Source organism: Penicillium brevicompactum (assembly GCF_028827555.1).
Source record: "Penicillium brevicompactum strain IBT 35665 chromosome Unknown utg000001l_segment0_segment0, whole genome shotgun sequence".
Taxonomy (NCBI): Eukaryota; Fungi; Ascomycota; class Eurotiomycetes; order Eurotiales; family Aspergillaceae; genus Penicillium; species Penicillium brevicompactum.
Genome location: NW_026623203.1, coordinates 2,349,949 through 2,375,848, shown reverse-complemented (window position 1 = coordinate 2,375,848; position 25,900 = coordinate 2,349,949). Strand labels below are relative to the sequence as shown.

At 51.1% G+C, this 25,900-nt stretch overlaps 14 protein-coding genes across 14 annotated transcripts; 10 read left to right on the top strand and 4 right to left on the bottom strand.

Moving 5' to 3' along the window:
- Nucleotides 1–323: 323 nt before the first annotated feature.
- Nucleotides 324–2,668, top strand: N7506_000666 (alpha-N-acetylglucosaminidase; the record flags this gene model as incomplete). Its single annotated transcript, XM_056949962.1, has 3 exons — nt 324–550; nt 603–751; nt 804–2,668. 3 exons carry the CDS (start codon nt 324–326, stop codon nt 2,666–2,668), a joined length of 2,241 nt encoding a protein of 746 aa, XP_056815877.1.
- A 410-nt stretch (nt 2,669–3,078) lies between these two features.
- Nucleotides 3,079–4,906, top strand: N7506_000665 (putative MFS multidrug transporter; the record flags this gene model as incomplete). The annotated part of the gene is made up of 5 exons (XM_056949961.1): nt 3,079–3,220; nt 3,275–3,369; nt 3,427–3,909; nt 3,963–4,324; nt 4,372–4,906. 5 exons carry the CDS (start codon nt 3,079–3,081, stop codon nt 4,904–4,906), a joined length of 1,617 nt encoding a protein of 538 aa, XP_056815876.1.
- A 225-nt stretch (nt 4,907–5,131) lies between these two features.
- On the top strand, nt 5,132–5,470 carry tfb5 (TFIIH complex subunit TFB5; the record flags this gene model as incomplete). The annotated part of the gene is made up of 3 exons (XM_056949960.1): nt 5,132–5,150; nt 5,216–5,367; nt 5,423–5,470. The coding sequence occupies 3 exons, from the start codon at nt 5,132–5,134 to the stop codon at nt 5,468–5,470; spliced, it is 219 nt and encodes a 72-aa protein (XP_056815875.1).
- Nucleotides 5,471–6,299: 829 nt separating this feature from the next.
- Nucleotides 6,300–6,794, top strand: N7506_000663 (Hsp20/alpha crystallin family protein; the record flags this gene model as incomplete). Its single annotated transcript, XM_056949959.1, has 1 exon — nt 6,300–6,794. The coding sequence occupies one exon, from the start codon at nt 6,300–6,302 to the stop codon at nt 6,792–6,794; it is 495 nt and encodes a 164-aa protein (XP_056815874.1).
- A 520-nt stretch (nt 6,795–7,314) lies between these two features.
- Nucleotides 7,315–8,204, top strand: N7506_000662 (enoyl-CoA hydratase/isomerase family protein; the record flags this gene model as incomplete). Its single annotated transcript, XM_056949958.1, has 2 exons — nt 7,315–7,424; nt 7,472–8,204. 2 exons carry the CDS (start codon nt 7,315–7,317, stop codon nt 8,202–8,204), a joined length of 843 nt encoding a protein of 280 aa, XP_056815873.1.
- A 977-nt stretch (nt 8,205–9,181) lies between these two features.
- Nucleotides 9,182–9,989, top strand: N7506_000661 (rhamnogalacturonan acetylesterase RgaE; the record flags this gene model as incomplete). Its single annotated transcript, XM_056949957.1, has 2 exons — nt 9,182–9,293; nt 9,349–9,989. 2 exons carry the CDS (start codon nt 9,182–9,184, stop codon nt 9,987–9,989), a joined length of 753 nt encoding a protein of 250 aa, XP_056815872.1.
- Nucleotides 9,990–10,558: 569 nt separating this feature from the next.
- N7506_000660 (isochorismatase family protein family) lies at nt 10,559–12,628 on the bottom strand (the record flags this gene model as incomplete). The annotated part of the gene is made up of 1 exon (XM_056949956.1): nt 10,559–12,628. The coding sequence occupies one exon, from the start codon at nt 12,626–12,628 to the stop codon at nt 10,559–10,561; it is 2,070 nt and encodes a 689-aa protein (XP_056815871.1).
- A 1,064-nt stretch (nt 12,629–13,692) lies between these two features.
- On the top strand, nt 13,693–14,889 carry N7506_000659 (Ketol-acid reductoisomerase; the record flags this gene model as incomplete). The annotated part of the gene is made up of 1 exon (XM_056949955.1): nt 13,693–14,889. One exon carries the CDS (start codon nt 13,693–13,695, stop codon nt 14,887–14,889), a length of 1,197 nt encoding a protein of 398 aa, XP_056815870.1.
- A 297-nt stretch (nt 14,890–15,186) lies between these two features.
- N7506_000658 (threonine/serine dehydratase) lies at nt 15,187–16,351 on the top strand (the record flags this gene model as incomplete). Its single annotated transcript, XM_056949954.1, has 2 exons — nt 15,187–15,520; nt 15,585–16,351. The coding sequence occupies 2 exons, from the start codon at nt 15,187–15,189 to the stop codon at nt 16,349–16,351; spliced, it is 1,101 nt and encodes a 366-aa protein (XP_056815869.1).
- A 49-nt stretch (nt 16,352–16,400) lies between these two features.
- Nucleotides 16,401–17,795, bottom strand: N7506_000657 (putative Rad51 family DNA repair protein; the record flags this gene model as incomplete). Its single annotated transcript, XM_056949953.1, has 2 exons — nt 16,401–17,675; nt 17,736–17,795. The coding sequence occupies 2 exons, from the start codon at nt 17,793–17,795 to the stop codon at nt 16,401–16,403; spliced, it is 1,335 nt and encodes a 444-aa protein (XP_056815868.1).
- Nucleotides 17,796–17,998: 203 nt separating this feature from the next.
- Nucleotides 17,999–18,369, top strand: N7506_000656 (uncharacterized protein; the record flags this gene model as incomplete). Its single annotated transcript, XM_056949952.1, has 2 exons — nt 17,999–18,216; nt 18,267–18,369. 2 exons carry the CDS (start codon nt 17,999–18,001, stop codon nt 18,367–18,369), a joined length of 321 nt encoding a protein of 106 aa, XP_056815867.1.
- A 173-nt stretch (nt 18,370–18,542) lies between these two features.
- Nucleotides 18,543–19,632, bottom strand: N7506_000655 (TBP-associated factor 8 family protein; the record flags this gene model as incomplete). The annotated part of the gene is made up of 2 exons (XM_056949951.1): nt 18,543–19,312; nt 19,368–19,632. 2 exons carry the CDS (start codon nt 19,630–19,632, stop codon nt 18,543–18,545), a joined length of 1,035 nt encoding a protein of 344 aa, XP_056815866.1.
- A 770-nt stretch (nt 19,633–20,402) lies between these two features.
- N7506_000654 (cytochrome c oxidase subunit VIIa) lies at nt 20,403–20,716 on the top strand (the record flags this gene model as incomplete). The annotated part of the gene is made up of 2 exons (XM_056949950.1): nt 20,403–20,574; nt 20,637–20,716. The coding sequence occupies 2 exons, from the start codon at nt 20,403–20,405 to the stop codon at nt 20,714–20,716; spliced, it is 252 nt and encodes an 83-aa protein (XP_056815865.1).
- Nucleotides 20,717–21,300: 584 nt separating this feature from the next.
- Nucleotides 21,301–25,736, bottom strand: N7506_000653 (Chitin synthase; the record flags this gene model as incomplete). The annotated part of the gene is made up of 9 exons (XM_056949949.1): nt 21,301–21,453; nt 21,502–21,791; nt 21,882–21,972; nt 22,623–22,648; nt 22,756–22,864; nt 22,917–24,596; nt 24,650–25,011; nt 25,090–25,588; nt 25,641–25,736. 9 exons carry the CDS (start codon nt 25,734–25,736, stop codon nt 21,301–21,303), a joined length of 3,306 nt encoding a protein of 1,101 aa, XP_056815864.1.
- Between the last annotated feature and the right edge of the window lie 164 nt (nt 25,737–25,900).

Here is a 25,900-nt window from a genome sequence, read left to right as displayed (position 1 = left end):
ACATCAGCCTTTCTTATACAAGTGTTATATCGGGCAGCACTGAGCTTGTCTTAACCCTCAAATGTTTGGTAAGCCTAAAAAGGCAACTCAAGTCAGTTTTGATTAAACATGGAACATTTACCACTTTTATCTTGGACATCTCATCTCTCTGGCTAATTCTTAGAATTAATAACGGTAGTCCAATGTCACCGTAGCTTGCGGAGTAATGCGCACGGGATACGGAATACAGCAAACAAATCTTATCCCAGCCCCTTTGCCCCTCATGGATCCCCCAAGCAAACCTCATTTGTTTGCTGCTACAAACACTCCAAGACAGTTCTAAGATGCGCTGGAATCGATTGTTGCTGTGGCTTTTCGCGACAACTGCGGTCGCTCAATACACTGATGGAATCTCCAAGCTTGTTAATCGACGGCTACCAGAACAAATTGACAGTTTTCGGTTTGAGATAAATTCCAATCTCACTGGGGGCTACGATGCCTATGCTGTGGAAAGCTCCCCCGATGGTACAATTTTGGTAGAGGGAAATTCACTCAGCGCGTTATCTACTGGGTAATATCACCCAGCACACCTTTATGTTCAACGCGGCTGACTCCCGCCTCAGACTTCATCGCTATCTTACAGATGCCGTTCATGTTGATATTTACTGGTTTATTGGCAGCAGACTTGATGTCGCACCATCCAACTTACCTCGTCTAGACAAACCTATTCATGGATCCAGCACAGTCCCTTGGAGGTATCACTTCAACACAGGTGAAATTCACATTACCATGATCGCATTATTCCCACACCTGACAAATTCCAGTGACCTTCTCCTATACCACAGCTTTTTGGAGCTGGGAAGATTGGGAGCTGCAACTTGATTGGATGGCTCTGCGTGGCATTAACCTACCCCTTGCATGGGTTGGCCAAGAAAAGATCGTGGTGGAAGTTTTCCGTGAACTCGGGCTTATTGATTCAGAGATTGGCACTTTCCTAAGTGGTCCAGCCTTTCAGGCCTGGAATCGGTTCGGCAACATCCAAGGCTCCTGGCATGGTGATCTCCCGAACTCATGGATCGATGAACAATTCGACCTACAAAAGAAGATTATTCATCGCATGGTGGAACTTGGAATGACCCCGGTGCTCCCATCTTTCACTGGGTTTGTTCCCTCTAACATCACTCGCGTTCTACCGAATGCGAACGTAGTCAAGGGCTCGAGATGGGGCGGCTTTCCTATTCAATACACCAACGACACGTTCCTTGAACCTTTTGACGAGAACTTTGCTGCCTTACAAAGCAGCTTCATTAGCAAACAGCAGGCTGCTTATGGTAATATCAGTCATATTTACACCCTCGACCAGTACAACGAGAATGACCCCTACTCTGGCGACCTCGATTACCTGCAAAATGTCACTCGAAACACCTGGCGGAGCTTGAAAGATGCTGATCCCCAGGCTGTGTGGATGATGCAAGGCTGGCTGTTCTACGCAAATTCTGCTTTCTGGACCGATGAGCGAGTGGAAGCATATCTCTCTGGCGTGGATTCGAATGAGGACATGTTGATCTTGGATCTCTTCTCGGAGTCAATACCCCAGTGGAAGCGAACAAACTCGTATTACGGCAAGCCTTGGATCTGGTGCCAGCTGCACAACTTTGGAGGAACCATGGGATTGTACGGACAAATCCAAAATCTGACTCAAAATGCAACGCAGGCACTGATCGAGTCCCCATCCATGGTTGGGTACGGTCTAAGTATGGAGGGACAAGAAGGGAACGAGATTGTATACGATCTGCTCCTTGATCAAGCGTGGTCTTCATCCCCGTTGGACACGCAAGAATACTTCCATGATTGGGTCACGAGCCGGTATGCTGGCCAAGACAAGACGCCGGATGGTCTGTATATTGCATGGGACTTGATGCGAGAAACAGTATACAACAATACAAATATCACGACGCTGGCTGTGCCAAAGTCCATTGCAGATGTCGAGCCCAAATTGTGGAATATAGTTGATGTGGTCGGAACACATGGCACTACCGTCAACTATGATCCCTCTGTCCTCGTACGGGCGTGGCAGTCCTTGTACGAAGCAGCGAATGAAGAACCAAAGCTGTGGTCCAACCCTGCCTATCAGCACGATATAATTGATGTGACGCGCCAAGTAATGGACAACGCATTCATCACTCAATACTTGGATCTGGTGGAGTCTTACAATCAATCTCGATCCGACCAAGCCAGTTTCGCCAAGCAAGGCAAGGATCTGATTCAACTTCTGACTGATTTGGATGCTATTCTGCTCACCAATCGCAATTTCCGCCTATCGACATGGATTAATTCAGCACGGGTTTGGGCCCATGATAACATATCAGAGGCATATTTCGAATATAACGCGCGCAATCAGGTTACTCTCTGGGGACCGAACGGGGAAATCTCGGACTATGCATCTAAGCAGTGGGGTGGACTTGTGTCTTCGTACTATGTTCCACGCTGGGGGATGTTTGTGGAATACTTGAAGTCTACTCCGAACACATCTTACAACGCCACCGAGCTGCACACAAAGATACGAGCCTTCGAGAACCAGTGGCAGGATGAGACGTGGACTGTCCCTGATCCCACTGGAGATGAAGCAGACATAGAAAAGACTCTGGAGCGAGTGGTACGCGCCTGGCCATCTATATTCGGCCAATAGTGATGCTGTTGGTAACGGAAGAGAGGGGTTATCATCGACTTGGGGAGTACTTATAACTTGGCTATCTTTCGAGCTGTCTTTTTTCCTGTTCTTTCAACTGATCATCGAGTAAGTGTGATTCGTCGAGCAAAGAAAGTCTTGGCTAAGTCGTGAACAGAGAATTCAGGATTGGGGACTCATTCAAGATCAAGAAGAAATGAATTATTGATCACAAGCTGCATAAATTGTCGAGCTAGTATATGCATAAAGTACTTATGTGGTCATAATGGCCCGCAATCGCTGCTTATCGCGTGCGAAGTTGATTAGAAATGCACATCCGTCATCCCCCCGGGCCGTTATGTAGTGTCAACGTCCCCAACGGTTCCCCACGAATGTAGCTGCAATGTTACAACCTTGAAAACCAATTCACCATGGTACAATCATCGACGTCTCCATCGGAGGAAACCCCCTTGATCACTTCCAATGCCCTTCCCGATGAAGCACCACAGGCCGTGAGCTTCCTGAGAGGGTCCTTGATAGTGATCTTCATGGGCCTTCTCATATTCATTCAGGGTAAGTCGGATAAATTATCCAAACCATTGCAGTGAATTGATAGTGAATCAAAAGCTACCAATATGTCAATGATGACTACGGCACAATCCGACATTGCGGCTGATCTAGACGCGTTTGCGGACGCATCATGGTTCACCTCGGCATATATGGTACACATAATCAAGCCCATCCACGCAATGATGTCTTGAATCTAACATGTCTCCAAGATTTCCTTGTCTAGTATCACACCGCTGGCCGGAAGATTCTCCCAGATATTCACACCACGCCTCTACACGATCTTTTCCACGACCCTGCTGTCAATTGGACTCTTCGTGAGCGCCGCTGCGCCTAATCTTGGAACTTTTCTCGCTGGTCGAGTGATATCAGGGTGCGGGAGCGGTGGGTTGATGAGTACTTCGATCATTCTGGTCCTCGAGATGGCGAGTAAGAAGCGACGTGGGCTATGCATTGGAATGATCAATTGCGGATATACCACTGGTGTCGCGTCGGGTGCAGTGCTCGCTGGGTTGATCACCCCGACACTGGGCTGGCGTGTCATATTCTGGACACAGGCTCCCATGGTTCTTCTTCTGGGGCCACTTCTGTTCCTCACAATTCCTAAACCCAGGGATGGGAACAATGGTCCTTTCAATTTGAAAGAGCTACTTCATAGCCTTGCACGCGTGGATTACGCTGGAGCAATCACACTGGTGTGTGGATGTCCCCCCGCAACTTCAAGTCTGGAGTAAACTGACACTGGCAGACAACATCCTTGGTCCTCTTTCTTGTCAGTCTTGCATCTCCGCAGATCGATATATGGCCCATCATAGTATCTGTGGTATTCTTTGCTGGATTCTTGGCAATCGAGTCCCACTGGACCGCCGAGCCAATCATCCCAGTCAAGGTCCTCAAAGCTCGCAGCGTGCTGGCCACATGCCTTGCTGGCCTCGGTCTCATGATGGCCCGTTGGTCCGTCCTGTTCTTCACACCAGTATATGCCATGGCCGTTCGAGGGTGGTCCCCAGCATCAGCCGGGCTGATCCTCATTCCGACCAACGCTGGTTTCGGTCTCGGTGGATTGCTGGTGGGGTGGTTGCATATTCGTCAGGCCAGTAGTTACTATAGGTTAGTACTCCATGTCGTGAGAGAGTCCCAGGCTAACGAAGATGTAGTTCCTGTCTTGTCATTTTCGTCTGCTTCGCGCTCACTTCGTTAGGTCTTTCTTTTTTGTCAACGCCAGACTCATCCGTAGTGACATATGTCGGTGCCACATTCTTGAACGGACTTTGTGCTGGGGCGCTGATGAACTATACGCTCTCCCATCTGCTGCATCTCACCACGACACACGTGCATTATATTGTGACTGCCCTGGTGGCGATGTCGCGTGGCCTAGCAGGAAGCTTTGGATCAGCAGTAGGAGGTGGTTTCTTCGCACGCGTGCTCAAGAGTTCCCTCGAGGCAGGTTTCTCTTCTCACGGCCTGCCACAGAAGCCCGGTCTGGTCCGTAAGTTGCTTGGAAGCCCCGCCCTCGTGGCGCACTTGGATGGAGTCGAGCACATCGTAGCTATCGAGAGTTATGAGCATGCTGTGAAAATGCTGTTCTTGGCTGGTAGTATCGTGGCATTGTTTGCGACTTGTGTTCAGGCTGGGGTTGGGTGGACTCCGACGGCTGATAAGAGCGACAGAGATTGGGATGTTGAAGAATGAGTCTAGCTTCGAATGAATTGAGATTTTGGTAATGATTACACCAAGCAGCCGTACTTTTAGTATTATCAATGTGTACGGAGTAACAGATGAGACACCAGGAGGTGGTCGGTGTGAGCGTCAATGACAGAGCGCGGTCCAGACACCCGTCGGTCTTGGCGCAACTTCAGGAACCATTTCTCCCCAACTCTCCGCATCTCACTCCCCAAGCAACTACCGACCTCCGCAATGCCCCGTGCCGTTCGAGGTTTGTTTGTTTCGGTATCTGGACTTATATATCATATGCTCTGCTAACTCCACGGTCCGTGGCAGGTCTCCTGATCGAATGCGATCCTTCGATCAAATCCATGATCCTCAAGTATGACGAAGAGCGCCATGATTACATCGTGGAGGACTTGGATGACGAAAACCACCTCGTTATCAAGGAGAGCCAACTGGAAAACCTGAAAGTTCGCCTAGATCAGGTACATTCCCCTTGTTTCGCGCTCTCACAAGCACCCTCACTAACAAACCTCCCAGGACCTCGACGAGAAGATCATGCAGCTCGATGAATCCGAATCCGAATAATAGGGAGCTTCGACTCTCTTCGACCGAGGCACCTTATGCGCCCGCGGCGCAGCAAAAGGTCGACAGGATGCAAGACCCCATACCAAATCGAGTTCGTCAATGCCTATATCTCACCCACCACAATGCCGCGATAAGCATGACCGAAGTCTACATTCGATCATTTACGGGCCTCGAAATTCTATCGTTGTCTGGGTTTTGATATCCCACCGGTTCATGCAGTACCCTGGGTGCGGCCAAAACTTCGTCATCGTTGACATCTACCCGATAATGGTCAAGACCTTGATTGCTCCACGAAGTATTGACTGAGATTAGCTTTTGGAATTTCAGCTCGGGACACAGAATACACAGCACTGTGTTGTCTCCTTGGTTGGTTCCGGGTGAATCATGTTGCACGCCATCATGCGGTGTACCCTAGTTTCTAGGTAGCTTTTGCTATAATGATTGGAATAACACAGCATATGGAACTTGGATGTTTCCAGAACATACATTGTCAATCCACATCATCTTTTGAGTCAAGGGTCCTGAAAGACTCATGATGGTTCATTGCAACAATGCATGTCACGTGATCGATGTACTAGAAGCATCCAGCAGGTTGGCGAAGCGACGACAAGGTGCCAGAAGTGACACCCAACTTCTCGATGTGACTGTCTTCTTTGTGTAATGGTCGCACTTTCTAGACGCTTGTGGTCCGAAAGGATGTCTATATAACCCCCCTCCAGGCCAGGTCAACTCCCATCATCCATCAGAAAACCAAGCACTTCAAGCACTTCAAGCACTTCACAGGCTTTTTCAACAAGTTCTTCCAACTTTCCAACAAACAATCTTCATCATGTCTCTCTTCCGCACCAACTTCCCTGGCTCGGGTGACTTCTCTCCTCTCTTCCGTCTGCTTGACGACTACGACGTCCACCGCTCTGCTCGCAGCCAGCCTTCAACTCAAACCTTCTCACCTCGGTTTGATGTCCACGAGACTGACGATGCTTACCACCTTGACGGCGAACTACCCGGCATTGCTCAAAAAGATATTGAGATCGAATTCTCCGACCACCAAACTCTGGTTGTGAAGGGTCGCACCGAGTATGAGCGCCGTACCTCGGACAAGGACTCCAATGAAGACTCCGAGCAGACCGAATCAGCGTCTGAGTCCAAGCCCACGCGCCGCTTCTGGGCCTCTGAGCGCTCGGTCGGCGAATTCCAGCGCACCTTCTCCTTCCCTACTCGTGTTGATCAGGACAAGGTCAAGGCCGGCCTGAAAGACGGCATCTTGTCCATTGTGGTGCCCAAGACTACCGCCGCTGCCACCAAGAAGATCACTATTGAGTAGATGATCCGTTGATCTCATCTACTCGAGGTCCTCCTAATGCCCGCACACGACATGAAGTTTGATATTTGACTGCCTTTGCTGTTTTCTTTATTGTTCTACGCGATGGTATTTTTGAGACACCTGTCTTGATGTACTGTCCTGTCTCATATTTTCATATTCCTAATCAATTTCAGTACGCTTTATCACCCATATACTCCTGTAAATCCATATAGAAAAATAAGTACCCGGTCTGAGCTGTAAAGTCTGTACCTCGGCACGTGAAGCTTGCCCAATTCCTCATGCTGTACGGAGTAGCTTACCTATTTGTACCTCGCCTGGTCGAAGAGTAAAATTTGCCCTGTGGAATAGAATCAATACCAAATAATTAACTTATTAGTTGCATGTAAATTCCAGTCAGATGTCAAGCTGGAAGCTATCCGAGATTAAGAGGTGATGATCTAACGTGCCGAGGTCCGTTGATACTCACAGTGTTATACTCCTCTCTCCGCACCTAAACATTAAACCATCCACACCTCTCAATATGTCCGAATACGCATTTGAATATTTCACCGTGCAGTTTCCTACTGACCACAAACATGTGGCTCACGTGGAGATCAACCGCCCCGAAAGGCTGAATGCCTTCATCGAGGTGTAGGTGTCCCCCGGCTTGGCATCGAATCACCGCTAACATAGCTCAGCATGTGGTTAAATTTGGCTAAAATCTTCAATAAACTATCATCGGACCCCTCAGTCCGTGCGATTGTCCTCAGTGGTGCTGGAGATAAGGCATTTACGGCCGGACTAGACGTCAAGGCAGCTTCCGAGGGTCTCCTGTCATCGGAAACGAGCACGGATCCAGCCCGAAAGGCGGCCACTCTCCGCCGACACATCTCCGAGTTTCAGGATTGCATCACAGCAGTCGAGCGCTGCGAAAAGCCTATTGTGGTTGCCCTGCATGGATTTTCATTAGGACTTGCCATCGACCTGTCCACAGCAACGGATGTGCGATTGTGCGCACGCGACTCTCGCTTCGCAGTCAAGGAAGTCGACATTGGAATTGCTGCAGACATTGGCACCCTCAGCCGTCTTCCCAAAGTTGTCGGAAATTACGGCTGGGTTAAGGAGGTTGCCCTTACAGCTCGTGAATTTGGCGCAGAAGAGGCGCTCCGTGTTGGATTTGTGAACGCAGTATACGATACCCGCGAAGCGACTGTCGCAGCTGCTCTTAAACTCGCCACTTTGATTGCCAGTAAGAGTCCCGTGGCTGTACAGGGTACTAAGGAGATCTTGAACTATTCACGCGATCACACTGTGGAGGACGGCCTGCGCTACACGAGTGTTTGGAACAGCGCGGCTCTGCAAACGCAGGATGTATCGGCTGCTTTACTTTCAGGATTGCAGAAGCGTGTTCCAACATTCGAGAAGCTGTGAATTGGACCGAATTCGTAATTCTGTCGGCTCCCTATTGTATTGTGTATTTGTTCCAAACAATCTGATATAACACATGCAAGGCTGTTTCTTACATGAACTCGAAAGTTTTTCATCTTATCACAGTTTGTTGAGCAGAGCTGCTGCTCCACGGAGATTATTCTTCCAGCTCTCAATCGCTTGTGTAAGCATTTGGCTTGTTCTTTTTAGGGCTGTAGTGAATCCGCTTCATGCATACCTAGAAAATGACCGCAACAAGAGTTGCATCTTCCTTGACTTTGTTAGGATCCGTGAGTGCCTGGCTAAGTACGTTGAGGGCAAATTCATTTGCTTCCAAGGTTGACGTGCGACTTGGCTCAATGATGTTAAATGCCACAGGCGTCTTCCTATCTGATGTACTAGTCTACATGATGTGGAGATTCAAATATTCAGGTACTTTGCTTGAGCAAATCTGACAGGGCTGTCACGTCTCAAGCTTATTGATATCACCTGGGCGGTTTGAGGTTAAGCATATGCCCAGTCTTTTAATTGGCGGACTTCGTATGTCTTCAGATCCAAGCCCGAGTTAATTCCGAACCCAAGCGTGGTTTCGATCGTCAGGAACTTGCATTTCTCCGTTCCTTTCTCTCTGTTCTATTTTCCAGTTCCTGGGTTTTTGCACGTCATGCATCTGCCAGGTCCGTGACCAAGAGGGGAATCGCTTAAATGCAAGTTCCATGAATCACAAAGCGTGCATGATCGGGACTCCGCATTGGCAAGACGCCCTGTTTCGTCTTCGCCTTGGCACCTGCATATCCCGCAATAAACGCCATGAGACTCGGAGAACTTCACAATTCGGAGAATATCCGACTGGGCTCCTGCCCGTAGCTGTCACTTTTTCCCACGTATCCAAGCTGTCACTTGGCGTGGTATGGGAACTATAAAGCCCCAATGATGGTCTGCACTCTGTTTGTCTCCATACCACCTTGAATCCTCTCATCATGAAGACCGCCGTGCTACTTTCAGCTCTTATGCCCAGTGCGCTGGGCGCAACAATTTACCTGGCTGGTGATTCAACCATGGCAAAGAATGGCGGTGGATCAGGCACAGAAGGTATCTTCATCATCCACTCCTTTGAGATCGGGAGTACATCCTAACAACTTCCCAGGCTGGGGTGAATATGTCTCACCCTATACCTCATTGACGGTATCCAACAAGGCCATTGGCGGCCGTAGTGCGCGCTCATACACTCGCGAGGGCCGATTCGACGCCATTGCAGATGTCGTGCAGTCTGGAGACTGGGTCGTAATCGAATTCGGCCACAACGATGGTGGCTCTTTATCTACCACCGACAACGGGAGAACCGACTGTGCAGGCACTGGAAGCGAAACATGCAGCACTGTCTACGACGGTGTTGCCGAGACCGTTCTTACCTTCGGTGCCTATGTCAAGGCCGCCACGAAGAAGTTCCAGGCGAAGGGAGCTAACGTGATCATCTCATCTCAGACTCCAAACAATCTCTGGGAGACTGGTGCGTTCGTTTACTCTGAGCCTCGCTTCGTGGGATACGCCAAAACTGCAGCTTCCGAGGCGGGCGTCCCGTATATCGATCATTTCGCATACGTTGCGGACCGCTACGAGTCCCTGGGCCTCACCACTGTGAACAGCTACTTCCCGAATGATCACACTCATACTAGTGCCGATGGTGCGTCTGTCGTGTCTCAGGCATTCTTCAAGGCTGTTGTATGTGGAAACGTCGCGCTGAAGAGTTCCCTGACCACCAGCTCTTTCCCGGGCTCTTGTCTTTGATTGGCCATATAGCATGTACATAAATAGCAATGCACATATCTTCTTACTTAGCACATCATTGATTCTTGTGAGAAGTGAAATATCTTGCGTCTGGCCAAGTCACTCACGGTGAGCTGACAGCAGCCAAGACAGTCATCAAACGCGATGAGTTTCATGTAGACTAGCAACATGCATATTGATGGACATTACTAGCGTTATAGATCCCGCCATGCAGAGATAGCTAATACAAAGTCTGAAATTGCCTTTTTGCATAGCCAGAGGTGGGTAAGGCCGAGAAGGTAAAGCCGAAAAAGAAGTCCCCTTGGGGGAACCACCCACTTCCAGAAAGACCCTGATCTGGGTCGCCCCAGTGGTCAATAGCATTAGCAATTCACTTTCAGGGTTGGTGTCATGGCTCGCCATAATGGCAACACTGGCAGGAAAAGCTTTCATCTCAATGGAGTCCAAATGGCTGATAACTAGTTCAATCCTTGGTGTGTTCAAGGAAATTCAATTCAAAGCACAAGCCCTTCCTTTCGTTCTCGATGAGCAGTATGCCTCATATGTACATGGATCCCAAAATTGAATTATCACGCTCCCAATATAGACCGAACGATTCCTCTATTCGCGACTCGTTGAGCATACTGGTTCAGGCTTGGAAATCTTGGATCAAACGGTCCTTGGAGGTGTGACAGTATCTCCCGCAAAACGGGCCACAACGAACAATCGTCAATGGTGAACGCACTGCCTCCTAGATAATGCTGTCCGTGCAAAATTCGTTCCCAGTCCTCGAACCCAAACTCAAAGGAGCTGGCCGGGGCCGTAGCGAGATGTTCCCGCCAACGCTGAAAGAATCCATCGATCGCGGGCATGAAGTTACCTCCCCGTATTGGCTCCACGCCAGGTCGGGTGGACTCGATGGGTCTCCGAGCTAGATATGTGAGGAGAGCACAGTCGCCCGCGACTGTGGTTCCATTAGGTTCTTGGTACAATGGCCTTAACTGACCGGGCTGGCTCTGCTCGCAACCTATTACTTCGTAGCGAAGGCCGTTCTCCCCGAGGGCAATACACACTCGCATATCGGCCACGGGGTCTCCGCTGAGAATTAGTCGTGCAGGTGATGCGGTCACAAAATTAACCACGTCAAAGCCGCCGCCGTATACAGCGTCCCAGTCAAATTCAGTGGCACGATTTTCCTGGCCAAATGCACTGATAAGGCGTTCGGTTTCGGTGGTGTCACCGTGGATCACGGTTCGAGCTTGCTCTAACGTTTTGATAGTGGCTCCTTGACCCCAAATTGTGTTTTTTACAGGGTCGATGAAAGTGCCAATGTGTCGGAAGGTAAGAGAGATACGCTGACCTCCGTATGCTTGCTCTTCTGCGGACTTAGTCGTCTCTGGGCGTTTGTCGGCCCGGATTCCGTGTAGCCATCGCATGTTCGTTTTCGGGCCTAAAACGAAGAGCGAATTGTGAGGCAGGGGAACGCGCTGCGATGTGCGACCTGATTCTTTTCCTTCCTCGGTCTCAGACGCCGAGGTCTTTGTGCGGAGAACCATGACGCGCTCAGCACCTAGGCTGACATTGCAGATGAAAGATCCTCGTACAATGTCCAGTGTCTTGTCCGAGTGCTCGGAGATGCGATCTTGGCCGTCCCGGTAGAGTTGGATGAGCACATGGTTCAATGGGTGACCCAGGATTTTCTCAACTGCAACGCGCACCTCATCAACAGTGGAGGTGAATGGCTGGAATGGAGGGGACTCATCTGCAGGATGACGATAAATCGGTATAGCGCCGTCAGACCGTCTTTGACCCTGCACTGCAACTAAACGTGGAACTTGCCCGGAGAGGTGATACATTTTCTGCCAGTCTACCTCAGTTTTGATGCGCTCGAATGATTCATTCGGGAGGTGCACATCATGTACAATGTTTGAGTCACCCTCCCCAATGCCAGTATGAGTAGGTTGTGCAGACTGTTGTGTGGCTGGCCTACTGATCTCGGCAGGCGCCTGGGTTGTAGATGATTGCTCAGGTTCTTCTCGGCGCTTTGGGCGTCGCACACGTGCGCGCACCTGCTTCTTCTCTTCCGTTGGATCCCGCGACTGCGCGGCAGAGCTGCGATGAGCGCGAGACATAGAAGCCAATTTCGATAAACCAAAGTCATTGCGAGGTTCCCGTTCCTCCCTCGGGGTGGTATCTGCAGCATTCCATACTTCCAGTCCATCCATGACTGACTCGATACCTGCTGCTGCTGCAGACCTCTTTGTTTGCGGTGCGCCCTGGCGAGCAATTGCCTCGGTCTCATCCCAGTCTAGCTCTTGGATGAGCTCTGGAGCGGTGATACCAGTCGCACCAAGAACGTCCGCCATTCGTCGCATTGCTTCTTGGTGGCGCTGGAAATCGCGGAATCCCAAACAGTCCTCCACCAAAGTAACAGAAAAGCCACTGCGGACGGCATCCAGAGCGGTCGCGAATACAGAAATGTTGGAGAGAGAACCACACAGGTACAGGTGAGTTACGAAGCGTGTTCGAAAAGAAAGTACGAGATCAGGCGACCCCAAAGCAGAGTAAACTGTCTTATCCATCACGGTGTCTTTCTGATGATCAATGGCGGAGAGAATAGGCGCAGGAAACTGGTAGCCCGTTGTCTGGGGGAGCAGCATGCCGATGGATCTGCAGACAAAAAAGCTTCAGGGTCGACAGGCTCTGGGGAATCACGGCCCGATCCAACTTCAATGACATCGGAACGTGGAATCTTCTTCTTGCGGGGAGGCTCCCGGGACAAGACGATGCGCTCCCCAAAATCCCAATCTGCGACCGATTGCGGACTTTGGTATTGTGAACGCACCCAGACCACATCTCCGACGCGACGAAAAGCAGATGCTAATTGCGGTAGAGTTTCGAGGATATCGGAGGTGTTGGGGATATGCAACGCGCCCGATGATCGTACGAAATCATTTTGAAAGTCAAGCAACAACAACGCCTTGCGGGTTTGAATAGTGGGTATATTCCCGAATGAGAAGACACTCATCCTTCCGACATGGTGAAAAGAAGAGATAAGAGGTTCTGTTGACAGTGGGGGTGGGGGGCGGAGAGCGGCAGTACTTTTGTCTATACTAGTGCTCTGTACAGGGTACCTTGAGGCTGGCGGGTCGAATACTCAATTTGAGGTACACGGTACAAAGCACGTGGATCCATGGGGTTGGAACGGGGTAAGGTTAGCTTTGAAGGGCTTTGAGGATATTCAGAGGCAGCTGGAACTCAATTCCAATCATACTCTTGGGATTGGATACTTCCTTAATGGAAGCGGATACATATTCCTAGCTTTACGCAGTTGCTAACTACTGTTGGTCGAGATCTAACACAATTGGCATTAAGCTCTAAAATCACTGGATTGGTCCGACGCTCAAGCTCGATCGAGAAAAAGATGATCAAAGAACCATGTTTCAACTCACAAGTATGGAGTTGAACCATTCAAGGACCGATGTGACCAGTTACCCATCGTCATTCATATTCCAGACTCTCGAAGAAACCCTCGGAAATCCACTTTTCGGAGTTGGGAGCAACCTCCCCGAAACCGGAGTGCGGCCATCGCTCCCCGGCTGCCCGGACAATAACTTTCTCCGCTATGACTCGCCGATTGCGGATTCGCCATTTATAAAGCTTTCCCCAGAAGCCAATTCCTCTTTTTCTCACTTCATCTCACTCTCCACTCTCTCAATTCACAATGGCTTCCCGTGGTCTTCCCCGTGCCCTCCGCCTCGCCCGCGTGGCCGCCCCTCGCTCCGTGCTCGCTTCGGCCCTCCCTCGCCCTGCCGTTGCTGCCGCTGCTGCCCTTCCCCGTGTCTCCTCCGTCACCACCCCCGTCCGTGGTATCAAGACCATCGACTTCGCCGGTGTCAAGGAGGATGTCTACGAGCGTGCCGATTGGCCCCGTGAGAAGCTCCAGGAGTTCTTCAAGAACGACACCCTTGCTCTCATCGGTTACGGTTCCCAGGGTCACGGTCAGGGTCTGAACCTCCGTGACCAGGGCCTCAACGTCATTGTTGGTGTCCGCAAGGATGGTGCTTCCTGGAAGGAGGCCATCCAGGACGGCTGGGTCCCCGGCAAGAACCTGTTTGATGTCACCACCGCCATTGAGAAGGGTACCGTCATCATGAACCTCCTCTCCGATGCCGCTCAGTCTGAGACTTGGCCCACAATTAAGCCCCTCCTCACCAAGGGCAAGACCCTCTACTTCTCCCACGGTTTCTCCCCCGTCTTCAAGGACCTCACCAAGGTCGATGTCCCCAAGGACATTGATGTCATCCTCGTCGCCCCCAAGGGTTCCGGACGTACCGTCCGCTCTCTCTTCCGTGAGGGCCGTGGTATCAACTCTTCCATTGCCGTCTTCCAGGACGTCACCGGTCAGGCTAAGGAGCGCGCCATCGCTATGGGTGTCGCTGTCGGCTCTGGCTACCTCTACGAGACCACCTTTGAGAAGGAGGTCTACTCTGACCTCTACGGTGAGCGTGGTTGCCTGATGGGTGGTATCCACGGTATGTTCCTCGCCCAGTACGAGGTTCTCCGTGAGCGTGGCCACTCTCCCTCCGAGGCCTTCAACGAGACCGTTGAGGAGGCCACCCAGTCCCTCTACCCCCTCATCGGTGGTCAGGGTATGGACTGGATGTACGCTGCCTGCTCCACCACCGCCCGTCGTGGTGCCATTGACTGGTCCGGTCGCTTCAAGGACACCCTGAAGCCCGTCTTCAACGACCTCTACGACTCCGTCCACAACGGCACTGAGACCCAGCGCTCCCTCGACTACAACTCCCAGCCCGACTACCGCCAGAAGTACGAGAAGGAGATGGAGGAGATCCGCAACCTCGAGATCTGGCGCGCCGGAAAGGCCGTCCGCTCTCTGCGCCCCGAGAACCAGAAATAAATAATAACTTGATACCCGTGGGGGTTTCAAAAAATGATGATGTACTATGAACTTGTTCTTTTTGGGTTTGTCGGAAATATTATTTGAGGCTTTATATGCCATTCCCCAACTTTCTTCCATTCAACTTGTAGCTCGTAGCCCGTAGCTCCTCCGCATGCATTTGCAGCTGCGGCTAGCCGTGTCCCCGTGCGCCAGGCGGGGTAGCTCCGCAGTCATCGTAGGACTGAGTCATCGCGAGGTGATGAGGTCCCCAGGTCGTCTCCGGGCCGTCCTCCCAATCCTTCATATCGCATTACAATGACTTCTCCCGCTGCTGCTGCCCAATCACTCACGCCAGCCGCTGTGCAAGCGGCCTATGGCCTCATTCAACCTTATGTGCACCGCACACCACTACTGACATGCAAAACCCTTGATACTATCGCCTCAACGCCGCAAACCCCGGAGGCGCTCGTCGGAACGCCATTTGAAGGCCAGACCCCCGCAAACCCGCGCATCAGATTCTTCTTCAAGTGCGAGAACTACCAGCGTATCGGCGCCTTCAAGGCACGGGGTGCATTCCATGCTCTCCTGCGACTGTTGGAAGAACGCGGGGAAGAAGTGAAACAGCGTGGGGTCATTACCCATAGCTCCGGTATGTTCCTCGCCTGCCCAGTCTAAATCTGTCGATTTGGATACTGAACCTCATTCTTCTTCAGGAAACCATGCACAAGCCCTTGCTCTCGCTGCCGCGACTCTGGGCGTCCCCGCCTACATCGTGATGCCTCGTATCAGCACCCCATCCAAAATCGCGGGTACTCAGTCTCATGGTGCCCAGGTCGTCTTTAGTGGGTCGACCAGTGTAGAGCGCGAAGCAGTGGTAGCAGAAATACAAGCAAAGACAAACGCTATTCTGGTGCCGCCATATGATGATTTCAATATCATCTGCGGTCAGGGAACCACAGCTCTGGAGCTGGAGGCCCAGCATGCTGAAGCCAGATCCCAAGCGCTAGATGCTGTCATTACTCCAATTGGTGGAGGTGGACTCAATTCTGGTGTAGCGACGTGGTTTTCTGATAAGAAGACTCGTGTCTTTGGCGCAGAGCCTAGTTTCGAGGGCGCGGATGACTGTCGACGCGGGCTGCAGGCTAAGAAGCGTGTGGAGGCGGTTGGCACTCTGACCATTGCTGATGGGCTTCGTACTCCAGTAGGATTGATCAATTGGGAGGTGATTTCCAATGAGAAGCGAGTCGAAGGCGTGTTTGCTGTTACCGAGGAACAGATCAAGTCGGCCATGCGGTTGGTACTGGAGCGCATGAAGGTTGTTGTTGAGCCCAGTGCTGTTGTTGGCTTGGCTGTTTGTTTGTTTGATGAAGATTTCAGACGCCGCGTCGAACAAGAGGGCGGCGAAGATGGTTGGGACATTGGGGTTGTGTTCAGCGGTGGTAACACAACCGTCGAGGCCATCGCCAAGCTGTTTAAATAGACTTTTTCTTGTACAGTTTTCATCGTGAGATAGACATGGAATGTAAGATTCAATCGGTAGGACTGTTGAACTCGACTCCTGACTCACGCACAAAGAATGAGAAGCCTCCACCGTTGCTCGCCTCAATGGCTTCCATTATTCGACGAGGCCATCCATCGCACCCCCACTCGTTGACCCAGCCAGAAATTTTGCCTTGTTGAACCGCATCCTGTCGCGAGGGGGCTTCTTTGACTGCTGCTTGTGGTGCCATGCTAGGTGGAAAAGGACGAACAGTCGGCCGATGAAAAATCAAACGCAACGTTGGCAAAGTACCCCAGGGTGCAGGAAGCGCTGGCTTCAGCGTCGAGAACCGAGATTCAGACTCATACAAATCAGCCGCAGGTCGACCCCCAGAAACGACTGATGTGTAGACTATTGAACAATGAAATCGACTCTGCAATCTTTTCAATTGCGTAGCCAGCTCATCGTAGAGAACCGGCAGAGAGAACCTGCGCTTCTGCTCACGCTCACTGTCAATCTCTTCTCGAGAACGCCCGATCTCCTCGGTGCGGGCCACTTCATCGCGAAGCCGGTCTTGCCAAATGAAAGCAGTGGTACTGTCAATAGCGATCATTTGCAACGGGCGTGAAGCGGAGCGATGTCGCGATAAATCAAAAAGGTAGGAGTCCAGAGAGTGCAGAGTCGCCAGGAGAGCAGACGAGGACTGCGGACAGAAGACATGAACGTGCTGGAGGGAAGAGACAAGCAATGCTTCGATATCATGATCAGCCCGGCATCCAGCAGACTGCTCTCCAAAGTTGGATGGGAGGCTTGATAGGCGCTGCTCCATGATACCCCGAGCTACGACTCGAAGTCTTTCGGCGTCGAATCGGTCATCGGTATCTATGAAAATGACGGCGGCTTCTCGGCCGCCGATTGCAATGGTACCATATTCACGTGGAAGGATGGCATGGGCCGTGAGATAGTACAGCATCTGCGATTTTCCCGAAGAAGAGAGGCTGCTTGAGATCTCTAAAATCGGGGGTGGGCGATTTTGGGTCCCCTCAGGGTCTGAAAACAATGTGTTGGCAGGGTCGAGGTCCCCTGCTGCATCCATTATATTTGGCCCATGGGCGTCTTCAGGACGTGGACTCCCCTCCATGAGCATTTCTTCATATGCAGCAGCTTGATAGTCTCTCAATTGGTCCTGGTCAGAAGCTCTGCGGTCTTGATATTGAGACGCCTTGGGTGCAAAGATCTCAAGCAATGCATCTAGTTCAGGAACCCCGAAGGATTGCGCATTGTCTTCGTGGCCAGGATAGCAAGTGGCGAGTTCAGACAGAAGCTGGCGACGATTAGTTCATTGTCATCCATGAATTTGTAAGATGACTATGTGCAATGATACCTCGTTCAGTCCCTCTTGGTGTACGTTGGCCAGCGCGCTCTCCCCAAGGTTGGCAGCCATGACGAAGAATGTGCTTCATTAATCTAGCATCACATGGGATATCGGTCGAGACTTTGTTCTAGACTCGCGAGATAGATGTTTTGCGGTGAATGCGGACGCGGAAAGGATAGCGCGGCCGAGCTTCCACAGAACTTCGATTTGACACCTGCGACTCCCCACGTCACTTTGCCAATCTTCAAGCGTTCTTCGAATCAAACTTTACAATGGCGCCTCTCGTCCCCGTCTTCTCGACCGAGTCGCTCCCTGACCATGTCAATACCGTGCGCCGCAATTTTCAAGACAAACGTCGCAAAGGCACCGCAGTGGACCTACAAGAATGCCCACTACTTGAGATGACACAGTACTCCTGCAATCCACCCCAAGATGGTATTCCTGAACCAGGAGTGGTGGTTTGCAAACCCCTAGTGCGACTGTTTCGACGGTGAGTCCGCTCGACTGTCAGTTGAGGCATCCGCTGATTATCATACCTAGCTGCGCTGGGGGATTAATGGTTGAAACAACGACATGGGAACCTCTCAGGTTGGCAGAGGAAGCGAAACAAGCAAAGCGGAATATGGAGGCTACAAAACAATGAGAGAACTACTAGGGTATCTGCATAGGGCGGCGTTATTATGGCAATTGCCAGGTTGGAATAATTGAACATTTGATTAATGTAACTGCCATGGGTATCTCCTCAGGTCATCTCCTGAATGTAAAAAAAAGCACCATCCCAAGAAAACAGAACGCCGAGCCATATGCCATTTAAATTTACATGCCAGTTGCCTCCGCTGGTTCAGCGCTGGAAGCAGGCTTGGGGGTATTCTCCTCTGTCCGCCGGGTATTCGAAGTGGTGCGGCGCCAAAGATCTCGTTCGCAGTTGACAATAGGCCCCAACTCCATGTTCCAGGAGAGCTTGAGCTGGGCCTTAGTCTCAGCATCCACAGGACCCGAATCAATATCCATTGCAAGACCAAAAGGGCCAGACGATGAACTGTGAGCGTCTTTGCCGAGCTTCTTTGCCAAAGCCTTGGTCGTCTTTTCGAACATGCTTTCCATGCTATCCGTTCTCCGACCCCAAAGCTTCTTATCACGACCAGTCGAGCCCGTTTGATTGTCGCGAAACGCAGCACTCGCAAGCTTGCGCAATGCCTCTTCGCCATGCCGTCCATCTTCAGCTGCCCGCTCCCGAATTTTCCGTGGATCGCCATCTCGCTCGATGAAGACCGCAGTGGCGGAGTATGTGTGCTTGCTTGGAAAGCTGGGGAAGTGTTGCGGGATGTAGGCGCGAGTTGCACGGTCATCTTCGCTGCTCAAAGCTGTAAGGAAGGGTAGGGTTTTCGTTATTTCGTTGTCGGGCGGGGGAGTCGGGAGTAATTGAGGCGCAGGAGCTTCTGAGAGCGCAGGTTTGAGGTGAGGGAGGAGATCATCGGGTTTGAGATGAACACGTTTCATAGCATGCTCAAAATCGGTTGGTATGGGCTGGATACGTCGGGACGATAGCATTGACTGGCGAATGAATGTCGAGAGCCGTAGCATGTCTACGGATGGCACGCGGTTAATTGAAGCCTTTACAATGCGACGGCATATACATACATTCTTCGGTGGCACCGCATAGACTGGAGAGAGCAGCCGGATCAGCCACATCGAAGCCATTCTCCTTCAAGGTCCGGCCAACGGCGCGGCTCATGAGATGGTCGATATGGGTGTCATCTTGCACGGCGGGCTCGGTCGCGGGCGTTAATGCGACGGGTTCGTGAAGGTTGTGATGATGATGGTAGTGACGTTTCAGACGCTTTATTTCATGCGGGCCTTGCGATGAGGCAGGTCGTTTGATCTGGGTGCCTGATGCCATAGCCATGGTATTGATCCGAGGAAGATGCCGCGAGGAGCTCTGTTGGCTTCGGATTTGCCAGTCACGTGATCAAGGCGGTCAGCTGTTTCTATATGTACGGAGTATCGAGCTGAGAGTCGTTCCGTGATCAGTTCAGCGCTCTGGTACGTCGAGAGATGGGGAAGCACAGTTCGTATAGAATGTCATGGTTATCATGTTGGGTCTGCATATCAAGCTTTGGCTAGTCGATCGATGCCTGGATGTCCTTAAGTATTGATGCTCGATTGTCTCCTACATACTTGGCCATGTATCCAGCAGGTCATTCTACTGAACACTGTAAATAGATGGGTGTAGATCATCAGTGGTCCATTGACCGATTGTATTCAAAACAATTTTAAAATCATGTTCAATTGCGAGCCGTAGAGGGAGAATTGAATATTGAACATGCCATAGATTGACCAATCCGGCGGCTCGCTTAGTCCGCTCCGAAGCTTCAACTTCACCTCACAAGTCTTTCGCTCTCACCCCCTCTCCTCTCCGCACCACAACAAAGACGGGTTTCAGTCTGTCCACAATCTAACTCGTTGTACATCGAGCATTGATTGACGCAAAGTCTCCGTCACAATGCCCGCCGCTATCCCCCCCCATCACCGGCGTACGTGCCCCTTCCACCACCGGGTTGACTCGGACATTGATCAGCCCAATTCTACTTTTCGCAACGGTATACTGACATCGGTTTTTTGCTAGATGCTCCGCCGCACCCTTGTTCTGGACCTGAGCACCGCTTTCGGTGAGTTATGACCCGAGTCGAGTGGCATGATCGAACGCCGAGTTGGATACAGCGAAATCGGGAGCGACCGGATAAACGCGACACAACACAGACACAACTACGGCGTATCGAGAAAGAAACAATTTCTAACCAGGTTCCTGCAGGTTTCGGTACTACCTTCGGCTACCTCTGGTGGTACGGTATGTAGAATCATCCCAGTACTCCACGCGGTTAAACCGGGTTCTGACCATATTCCGTGCAGGCTTCCACCTCCCCCGCGTTCGCGAGCGTGACGTCTACTACACCCGTCTCGAGGCCGAGCGTGCCGCTGAGCGCTCTTAAATCGGTCGTTGGATCACCCCGACCGTCTCCTCGCCCGTTCGGCACCAATTCTTTTCTTTGTCAAAGCGTGTTCTAGAATTCGCCTATGAGGGCACATGTCTCGACGTGACCCATAGCGCGCGGTTGAATCGACGGGTCGTGTACGAATGGGATAGATTCGAGATCGATTGTACATATACGCCTGTGGACAACCAGTTGATTTGATTTTGGACCATTCTACTTCTTGCTATGCGCTCGTTCGGTGTCTTCGCCGAGTGCTTCTATGGCGATATGCCATGAGCGCACTCCATAAACCTTGTAAAATCACCACCGAAAGTGGCTCGCCTTTGCTATATGCCTTGCTATGTGCCTTGCTATGTGCATGCTATATGCATGCTATATGCGATTTGCAAAGCGAATTTGATCTATTTTATTCAAACGCTAATCACGCCAGATATGTACGAAGAAACAACAGCGCCCGATGGAATCACCGACCAAATCTCCGCCGTTTGTAAAGCCATAGATCATTCCGTATCGTGACTGCATGCTAATATAGGAGAAAGGGCGAAGCTCGCAAGGAATTCGAAAACTGAAATGTAATGTATTCACCGGAGCACCCGCTCAAATGAAACCCCTCGGACGGACCCGCCGGCCATAGAAGTGCGCACGTTCTTCTTGAAGTTATCACGGGTTGCGCGGAGGTCGTCCGCGGCATCCTTATTGAGGGGGTCGGAGGCGTTCGGTTCAAGGAAAAGGAACTGTCTAGATGTTAGTGATGTAATAGACCATGCGACAATTGTACCCACCTGCATGCCGACAATCACAGCGTTCAAATTCAAGACCGGCTTCCAGTCCTCCCGCAAAATGTTCAAGCAGACGTTTCCTTCGAGATCAATATTGGGGTGGTAGATCTTTTGCGTGCATTTCACCTTTGGCGGATCGTGTGGGAAGTTTTGGTTGACAGCGAAGGAGAAGTTGAACACGCCACCCTTGTACATGCCCTCATCCGGCTCGATGGTCAAGGTGAAATTGAGGATGTCGTCAGGGTTCGGGAAGGACATTTTCATCGTATTTCCAAGAGTGAGCTCTTGCAGATCTATAGGAATGTGTTAGAACGCTTCAAGCAGGATGACGTGGGCTGCGACGGCAACTGCGACGGCAACTGCATGGTTGGGAAGTGACTTACCTCGCTGCACTCGAAGCTGGGCCGCGGTGACCTTCTTCTTCTTCTTGCCTGCAGCACCTTCGGCATTTTCAGTCTCTTGCTGCTTTTGCTTCTGTCATGGTTGTTAGAGCATGGCTTTAGGTACGTTGGTGGAAGGGACCTTGCCATAGACCAGATTTTCAACATTTTGGCTGCGAGTCACCACCCCACCTGACAAGACAGACGATTTCGAGGAGATTGTAGATAGTAGCGGAGCTTTGTGTGTCAATCGGGGAGTATGGAGGGATAAGCAGAAAAAGAAATAGCAAAGATACAAGGTTGAGTCAAGTGGAGGGGGGAAGTTGTGCTTGCGGGGGTCTCAGATCAGCAATCGGCCTTTATCAGCCACAGGTCTAGGGGCCGCGCTAGCGCGCGGCTAAACTCCCATTTGTATTGCTTAAAAATCCTACTTCCCGAGGGACATAACTCATCATATCACCAAGTTTAGGTTTCTATTTTAAATTGCTGGTCTCCAGATAGACTTAACTCAGCTGAGTATGCTTATGAGGAAAAGGCCAAAGGAAGCTACTCAAAACAGTTTCGCAAGCCCTACTATACGAACGGAATACAAATTTAGTCTGTTCGCTATGGGTCACCGAATAATGTCCATGAATGAAAATTTGGTAATATGAGTAATTCAAAGCGCCCCATATGCTAACCCAGTGCATGGCTATCCGAACAAAAAAGGATCAATAAAAGAAGCCAGGCTGTGCTCGGACTTACACAGGCAGGCATTGAAAGAAAAGAAACTGGGCATCTTAGGTAGAGTACAAATCAAAAGTCAACATTGAGTCAAAGGGTCATGAAACAGGAACATTTTGTCCAGACTAGCGGCGTGCGAAGCAGCAGTTGATACCAGTGCGTCCCAAGAACCAGCAGCAGCCAATGAAACGGAATAAGGCGACCGCAGCATTGGACCACAGGAGAGCCTGGAAGAAATGAGTTGAACGAGTAGTGGCGGTGTTCTGGATTAGGTCAGTAAGTGATTGTGTAGGAGAGGGGGAAGGAGAAACTTACGCTGAAGCCGAACTTGTCAACGGACTCGCTGGTAATGCAGACTGCTAGAAGACCATTGCTGAAAATCCACAAGGTAACAAGACGTGTACGGAAACTCTTGTAGGAATCCTCCAGACTCTTCTCATCGTGCTCAACGGGGGCAACGAAGGGGGTGAGGGCGCGCTTCACGGTGGCCTCGAATTGGCTGTCAATATCGGCTTGGGGCTTGTCGATTTCTTCTATTACCGCGTCTTTACTACCCTCGTCTTTGGTAACTGTCGCTGATGGTAGAGCATCCGCCTTGTCGGAACCCTTGGTACCCCATGACACATCGTGCCAGTTGGAGAAGGCATAGACGTTGAGGATGTTGATGTAGGAAGACTGGACGACCATGTATGCAGGGAAAGAGGTGAACATGTGCCAGGGATCGGCATACATGAAGGAGGCAACGAAGTAGAGACCGAAGGTGGCAGCCAGGGCAATGATAATGATACCAGCACCGGAAGAGGAGAAGAAAGACTTGAGGAATTCACCAGCGCCCTTGTCGGTGACAAAGTCCATGGGGGCACCACCGCTGAACGCGCGAACGACCAAGTAGAGCGAATCGACCACAATGTAAAGCTGAATGATACCGAACACGATGAAGGAGGCGAGGTAGGAGAACTTGGAACCCTTGGGTCTGTTACCAAGGGCGAGGATGAATTGCAGCAGCACGAAAGCCAAGTATCCATACTTCACAATGGTGTTGATGATAGGGGTGGCAGTCTTTCCGAAGGGGAACGCAGTGTAGTCGTTGTTTTTGCTGGGCGTTCCCACCAAGTCGATGATAACGGAGGTGGTGAGCCAGTAGGATGCGAGTGAGAACCAGGTGAGGAATGTGTTGAAGACGTTGTACAACATCTGAATGTGGAGGAAGAACATGCGAACGATGTTGTGACCACTCTTGTACATGCGGCCGAAGTGCATGAGCGAGTAGATACCAGCAGCGAACGAACCGTTGAGCCAACGACGACGTTGGGAGATAAACTCGGCGGCACCTTCGGGGACATCAGTCTCACCCTTTGAGGCTTTGACGTATGACAAATGCCACTTGGAACCAGCCTTCGCGACCAGTTCGAAACAGAGGATACGATCCTCAGCCAAGAACATGTTCTTCTTGAAAATGTTCATACCCTCGATACCCTTCTTTCCGAGTTGCTTAGACAAGGTGTGGTCACCGTGGAAGTACTGCTCAAGCGGACGACCCATGATGGCACGGAAACGATAAGCTGAGAACGCACCAGGCAACACACTGACGTAACCGAACGAACTCTCCAGTGGCTTATCCAGAATGTTACTGATTTTGTACTCGAAGTTCTGTGCAGCCACAAGGGGGTTGATCAGGTTACGCCAACCCTTACCCAACATGGCGTGGATTTCACCACAAGCACCTCCAAGATCTTTATCGTTGTAGAAGGCCTCCCAGAGGTACAACAAAGACTTGGGACCTGGCTTTGTACCGGCATCCAAAAGGATACAAATCTCGGGGTTTAGAATTCGACCAAAGGCGTTGAACAACCAACGGTGAGAGTTGATCTTCTTGCTGTTCTTCTGCTTCAAGCAGAACATCATCTGCACGGGTGGCAGTGTGCTAGGGCCATCGTCAGTGGGACGGATAAGTTGCTGGCTAGGCGTGACCGAGAGCTGAGTGGTGTATTCGAACTGATACTCGTTAGTATGTCACTTGTGGACACAGATTCATCTCGTTCACTCACAATGTGAGCCAAAGTCTCCTTTCCGTCAACGTCACGCTTCATGACACCGTCTTGGTAAATACCAACTGTGGCCAGGACATCCAAGGTATCCTTATCACAAGGGTCAATACCGTCGAAAACGAGTGCCACCACAATTTTTTGCCATGCCGGTCCACCTTTGTTCCAGAACTCGGATTTTTTGAGGTTGACAATGTCGCGAATGTTCTGCATCACACCGTGCAAGGTACGTGCTGTAAGGTTCTTGTCTTCGTTGTAGTAGGTAATTGCAATCAGCAACTCAGTGTGACGGTTGTACATAGCGGGACGCAGGTTGTATCCATTGTGGAGAGTGAATTCGTTGGGATCACAGGTGGCTGCGGTGTCTGTAGATTAGAGTATCTCGTTAGTGCTGCTGGTCGAGTTGGAGATACTTGCGAGTCGGTTGTCCAGTGGAGACTTACATCGCATGTGTGTGAATTCCTCAGTTCCACCCTCCACATCGTTGCGATACTTAGCCTGGATGGCATTTTGAATCGCACTGGGAACAGGGTAGTCCACACTCAGGACTGAACCCTGCACCAGCTTAACCTTTCTTGTGGCATATCTGCGAAGACCGCCGCCGCCGCCACCACCACCTCCACCGGATGGACCTCCGGGTGCTTGTCGCTGGCGCCATGCCTCAGTCGAGGAAGTTTCACTGCGAGCGTAGGGCGAAGGGACGCGGCCAGGGACGCCGAACGCAGTCGCGGGGTTCTCATCATGACCCGAGTACACGGAACCAGCGCTGTAAGGATCGTTGTAAGAAGGCGCGGTATCAGCGGCGTAAGTCTCAGTCAAGCTGTAACCGGAAGCAGGACGCTGGGGCGAAACACCGCGCGAGTGAGGGTCGTCAAAGGGAGTCGCAAAGGGACCCTGGTGTTGGGACAACAATCCACGGGCCGCATCTTCATCCTCGCGGTACTGAAGGAAAATTAGTCCCCACTCCAGCTTGTCGGGTGTTCCCGACACCTACCTGAGAAGCAGGTACATCCTGCAGACGATGAGCATCGGAAGCGTCGTGCGAATCGTCGTAGTTCGGCGAATGCGAGCGCCCGCCTTGGTAGGCCATGTCGCCAAATGTATACTAGGGATCAAAGCTGAGTCGAGAGGGGCATCAAACAAGGCGCATGTAGAGTCGAGATCAATAGAGCCACCTGGGCTGTAAGGCAGGGTCCTTCGAACAATGATCCCGGAGAAAAAAGTGAATCAAGGGTGTGTGAATAAAGAAGAGAG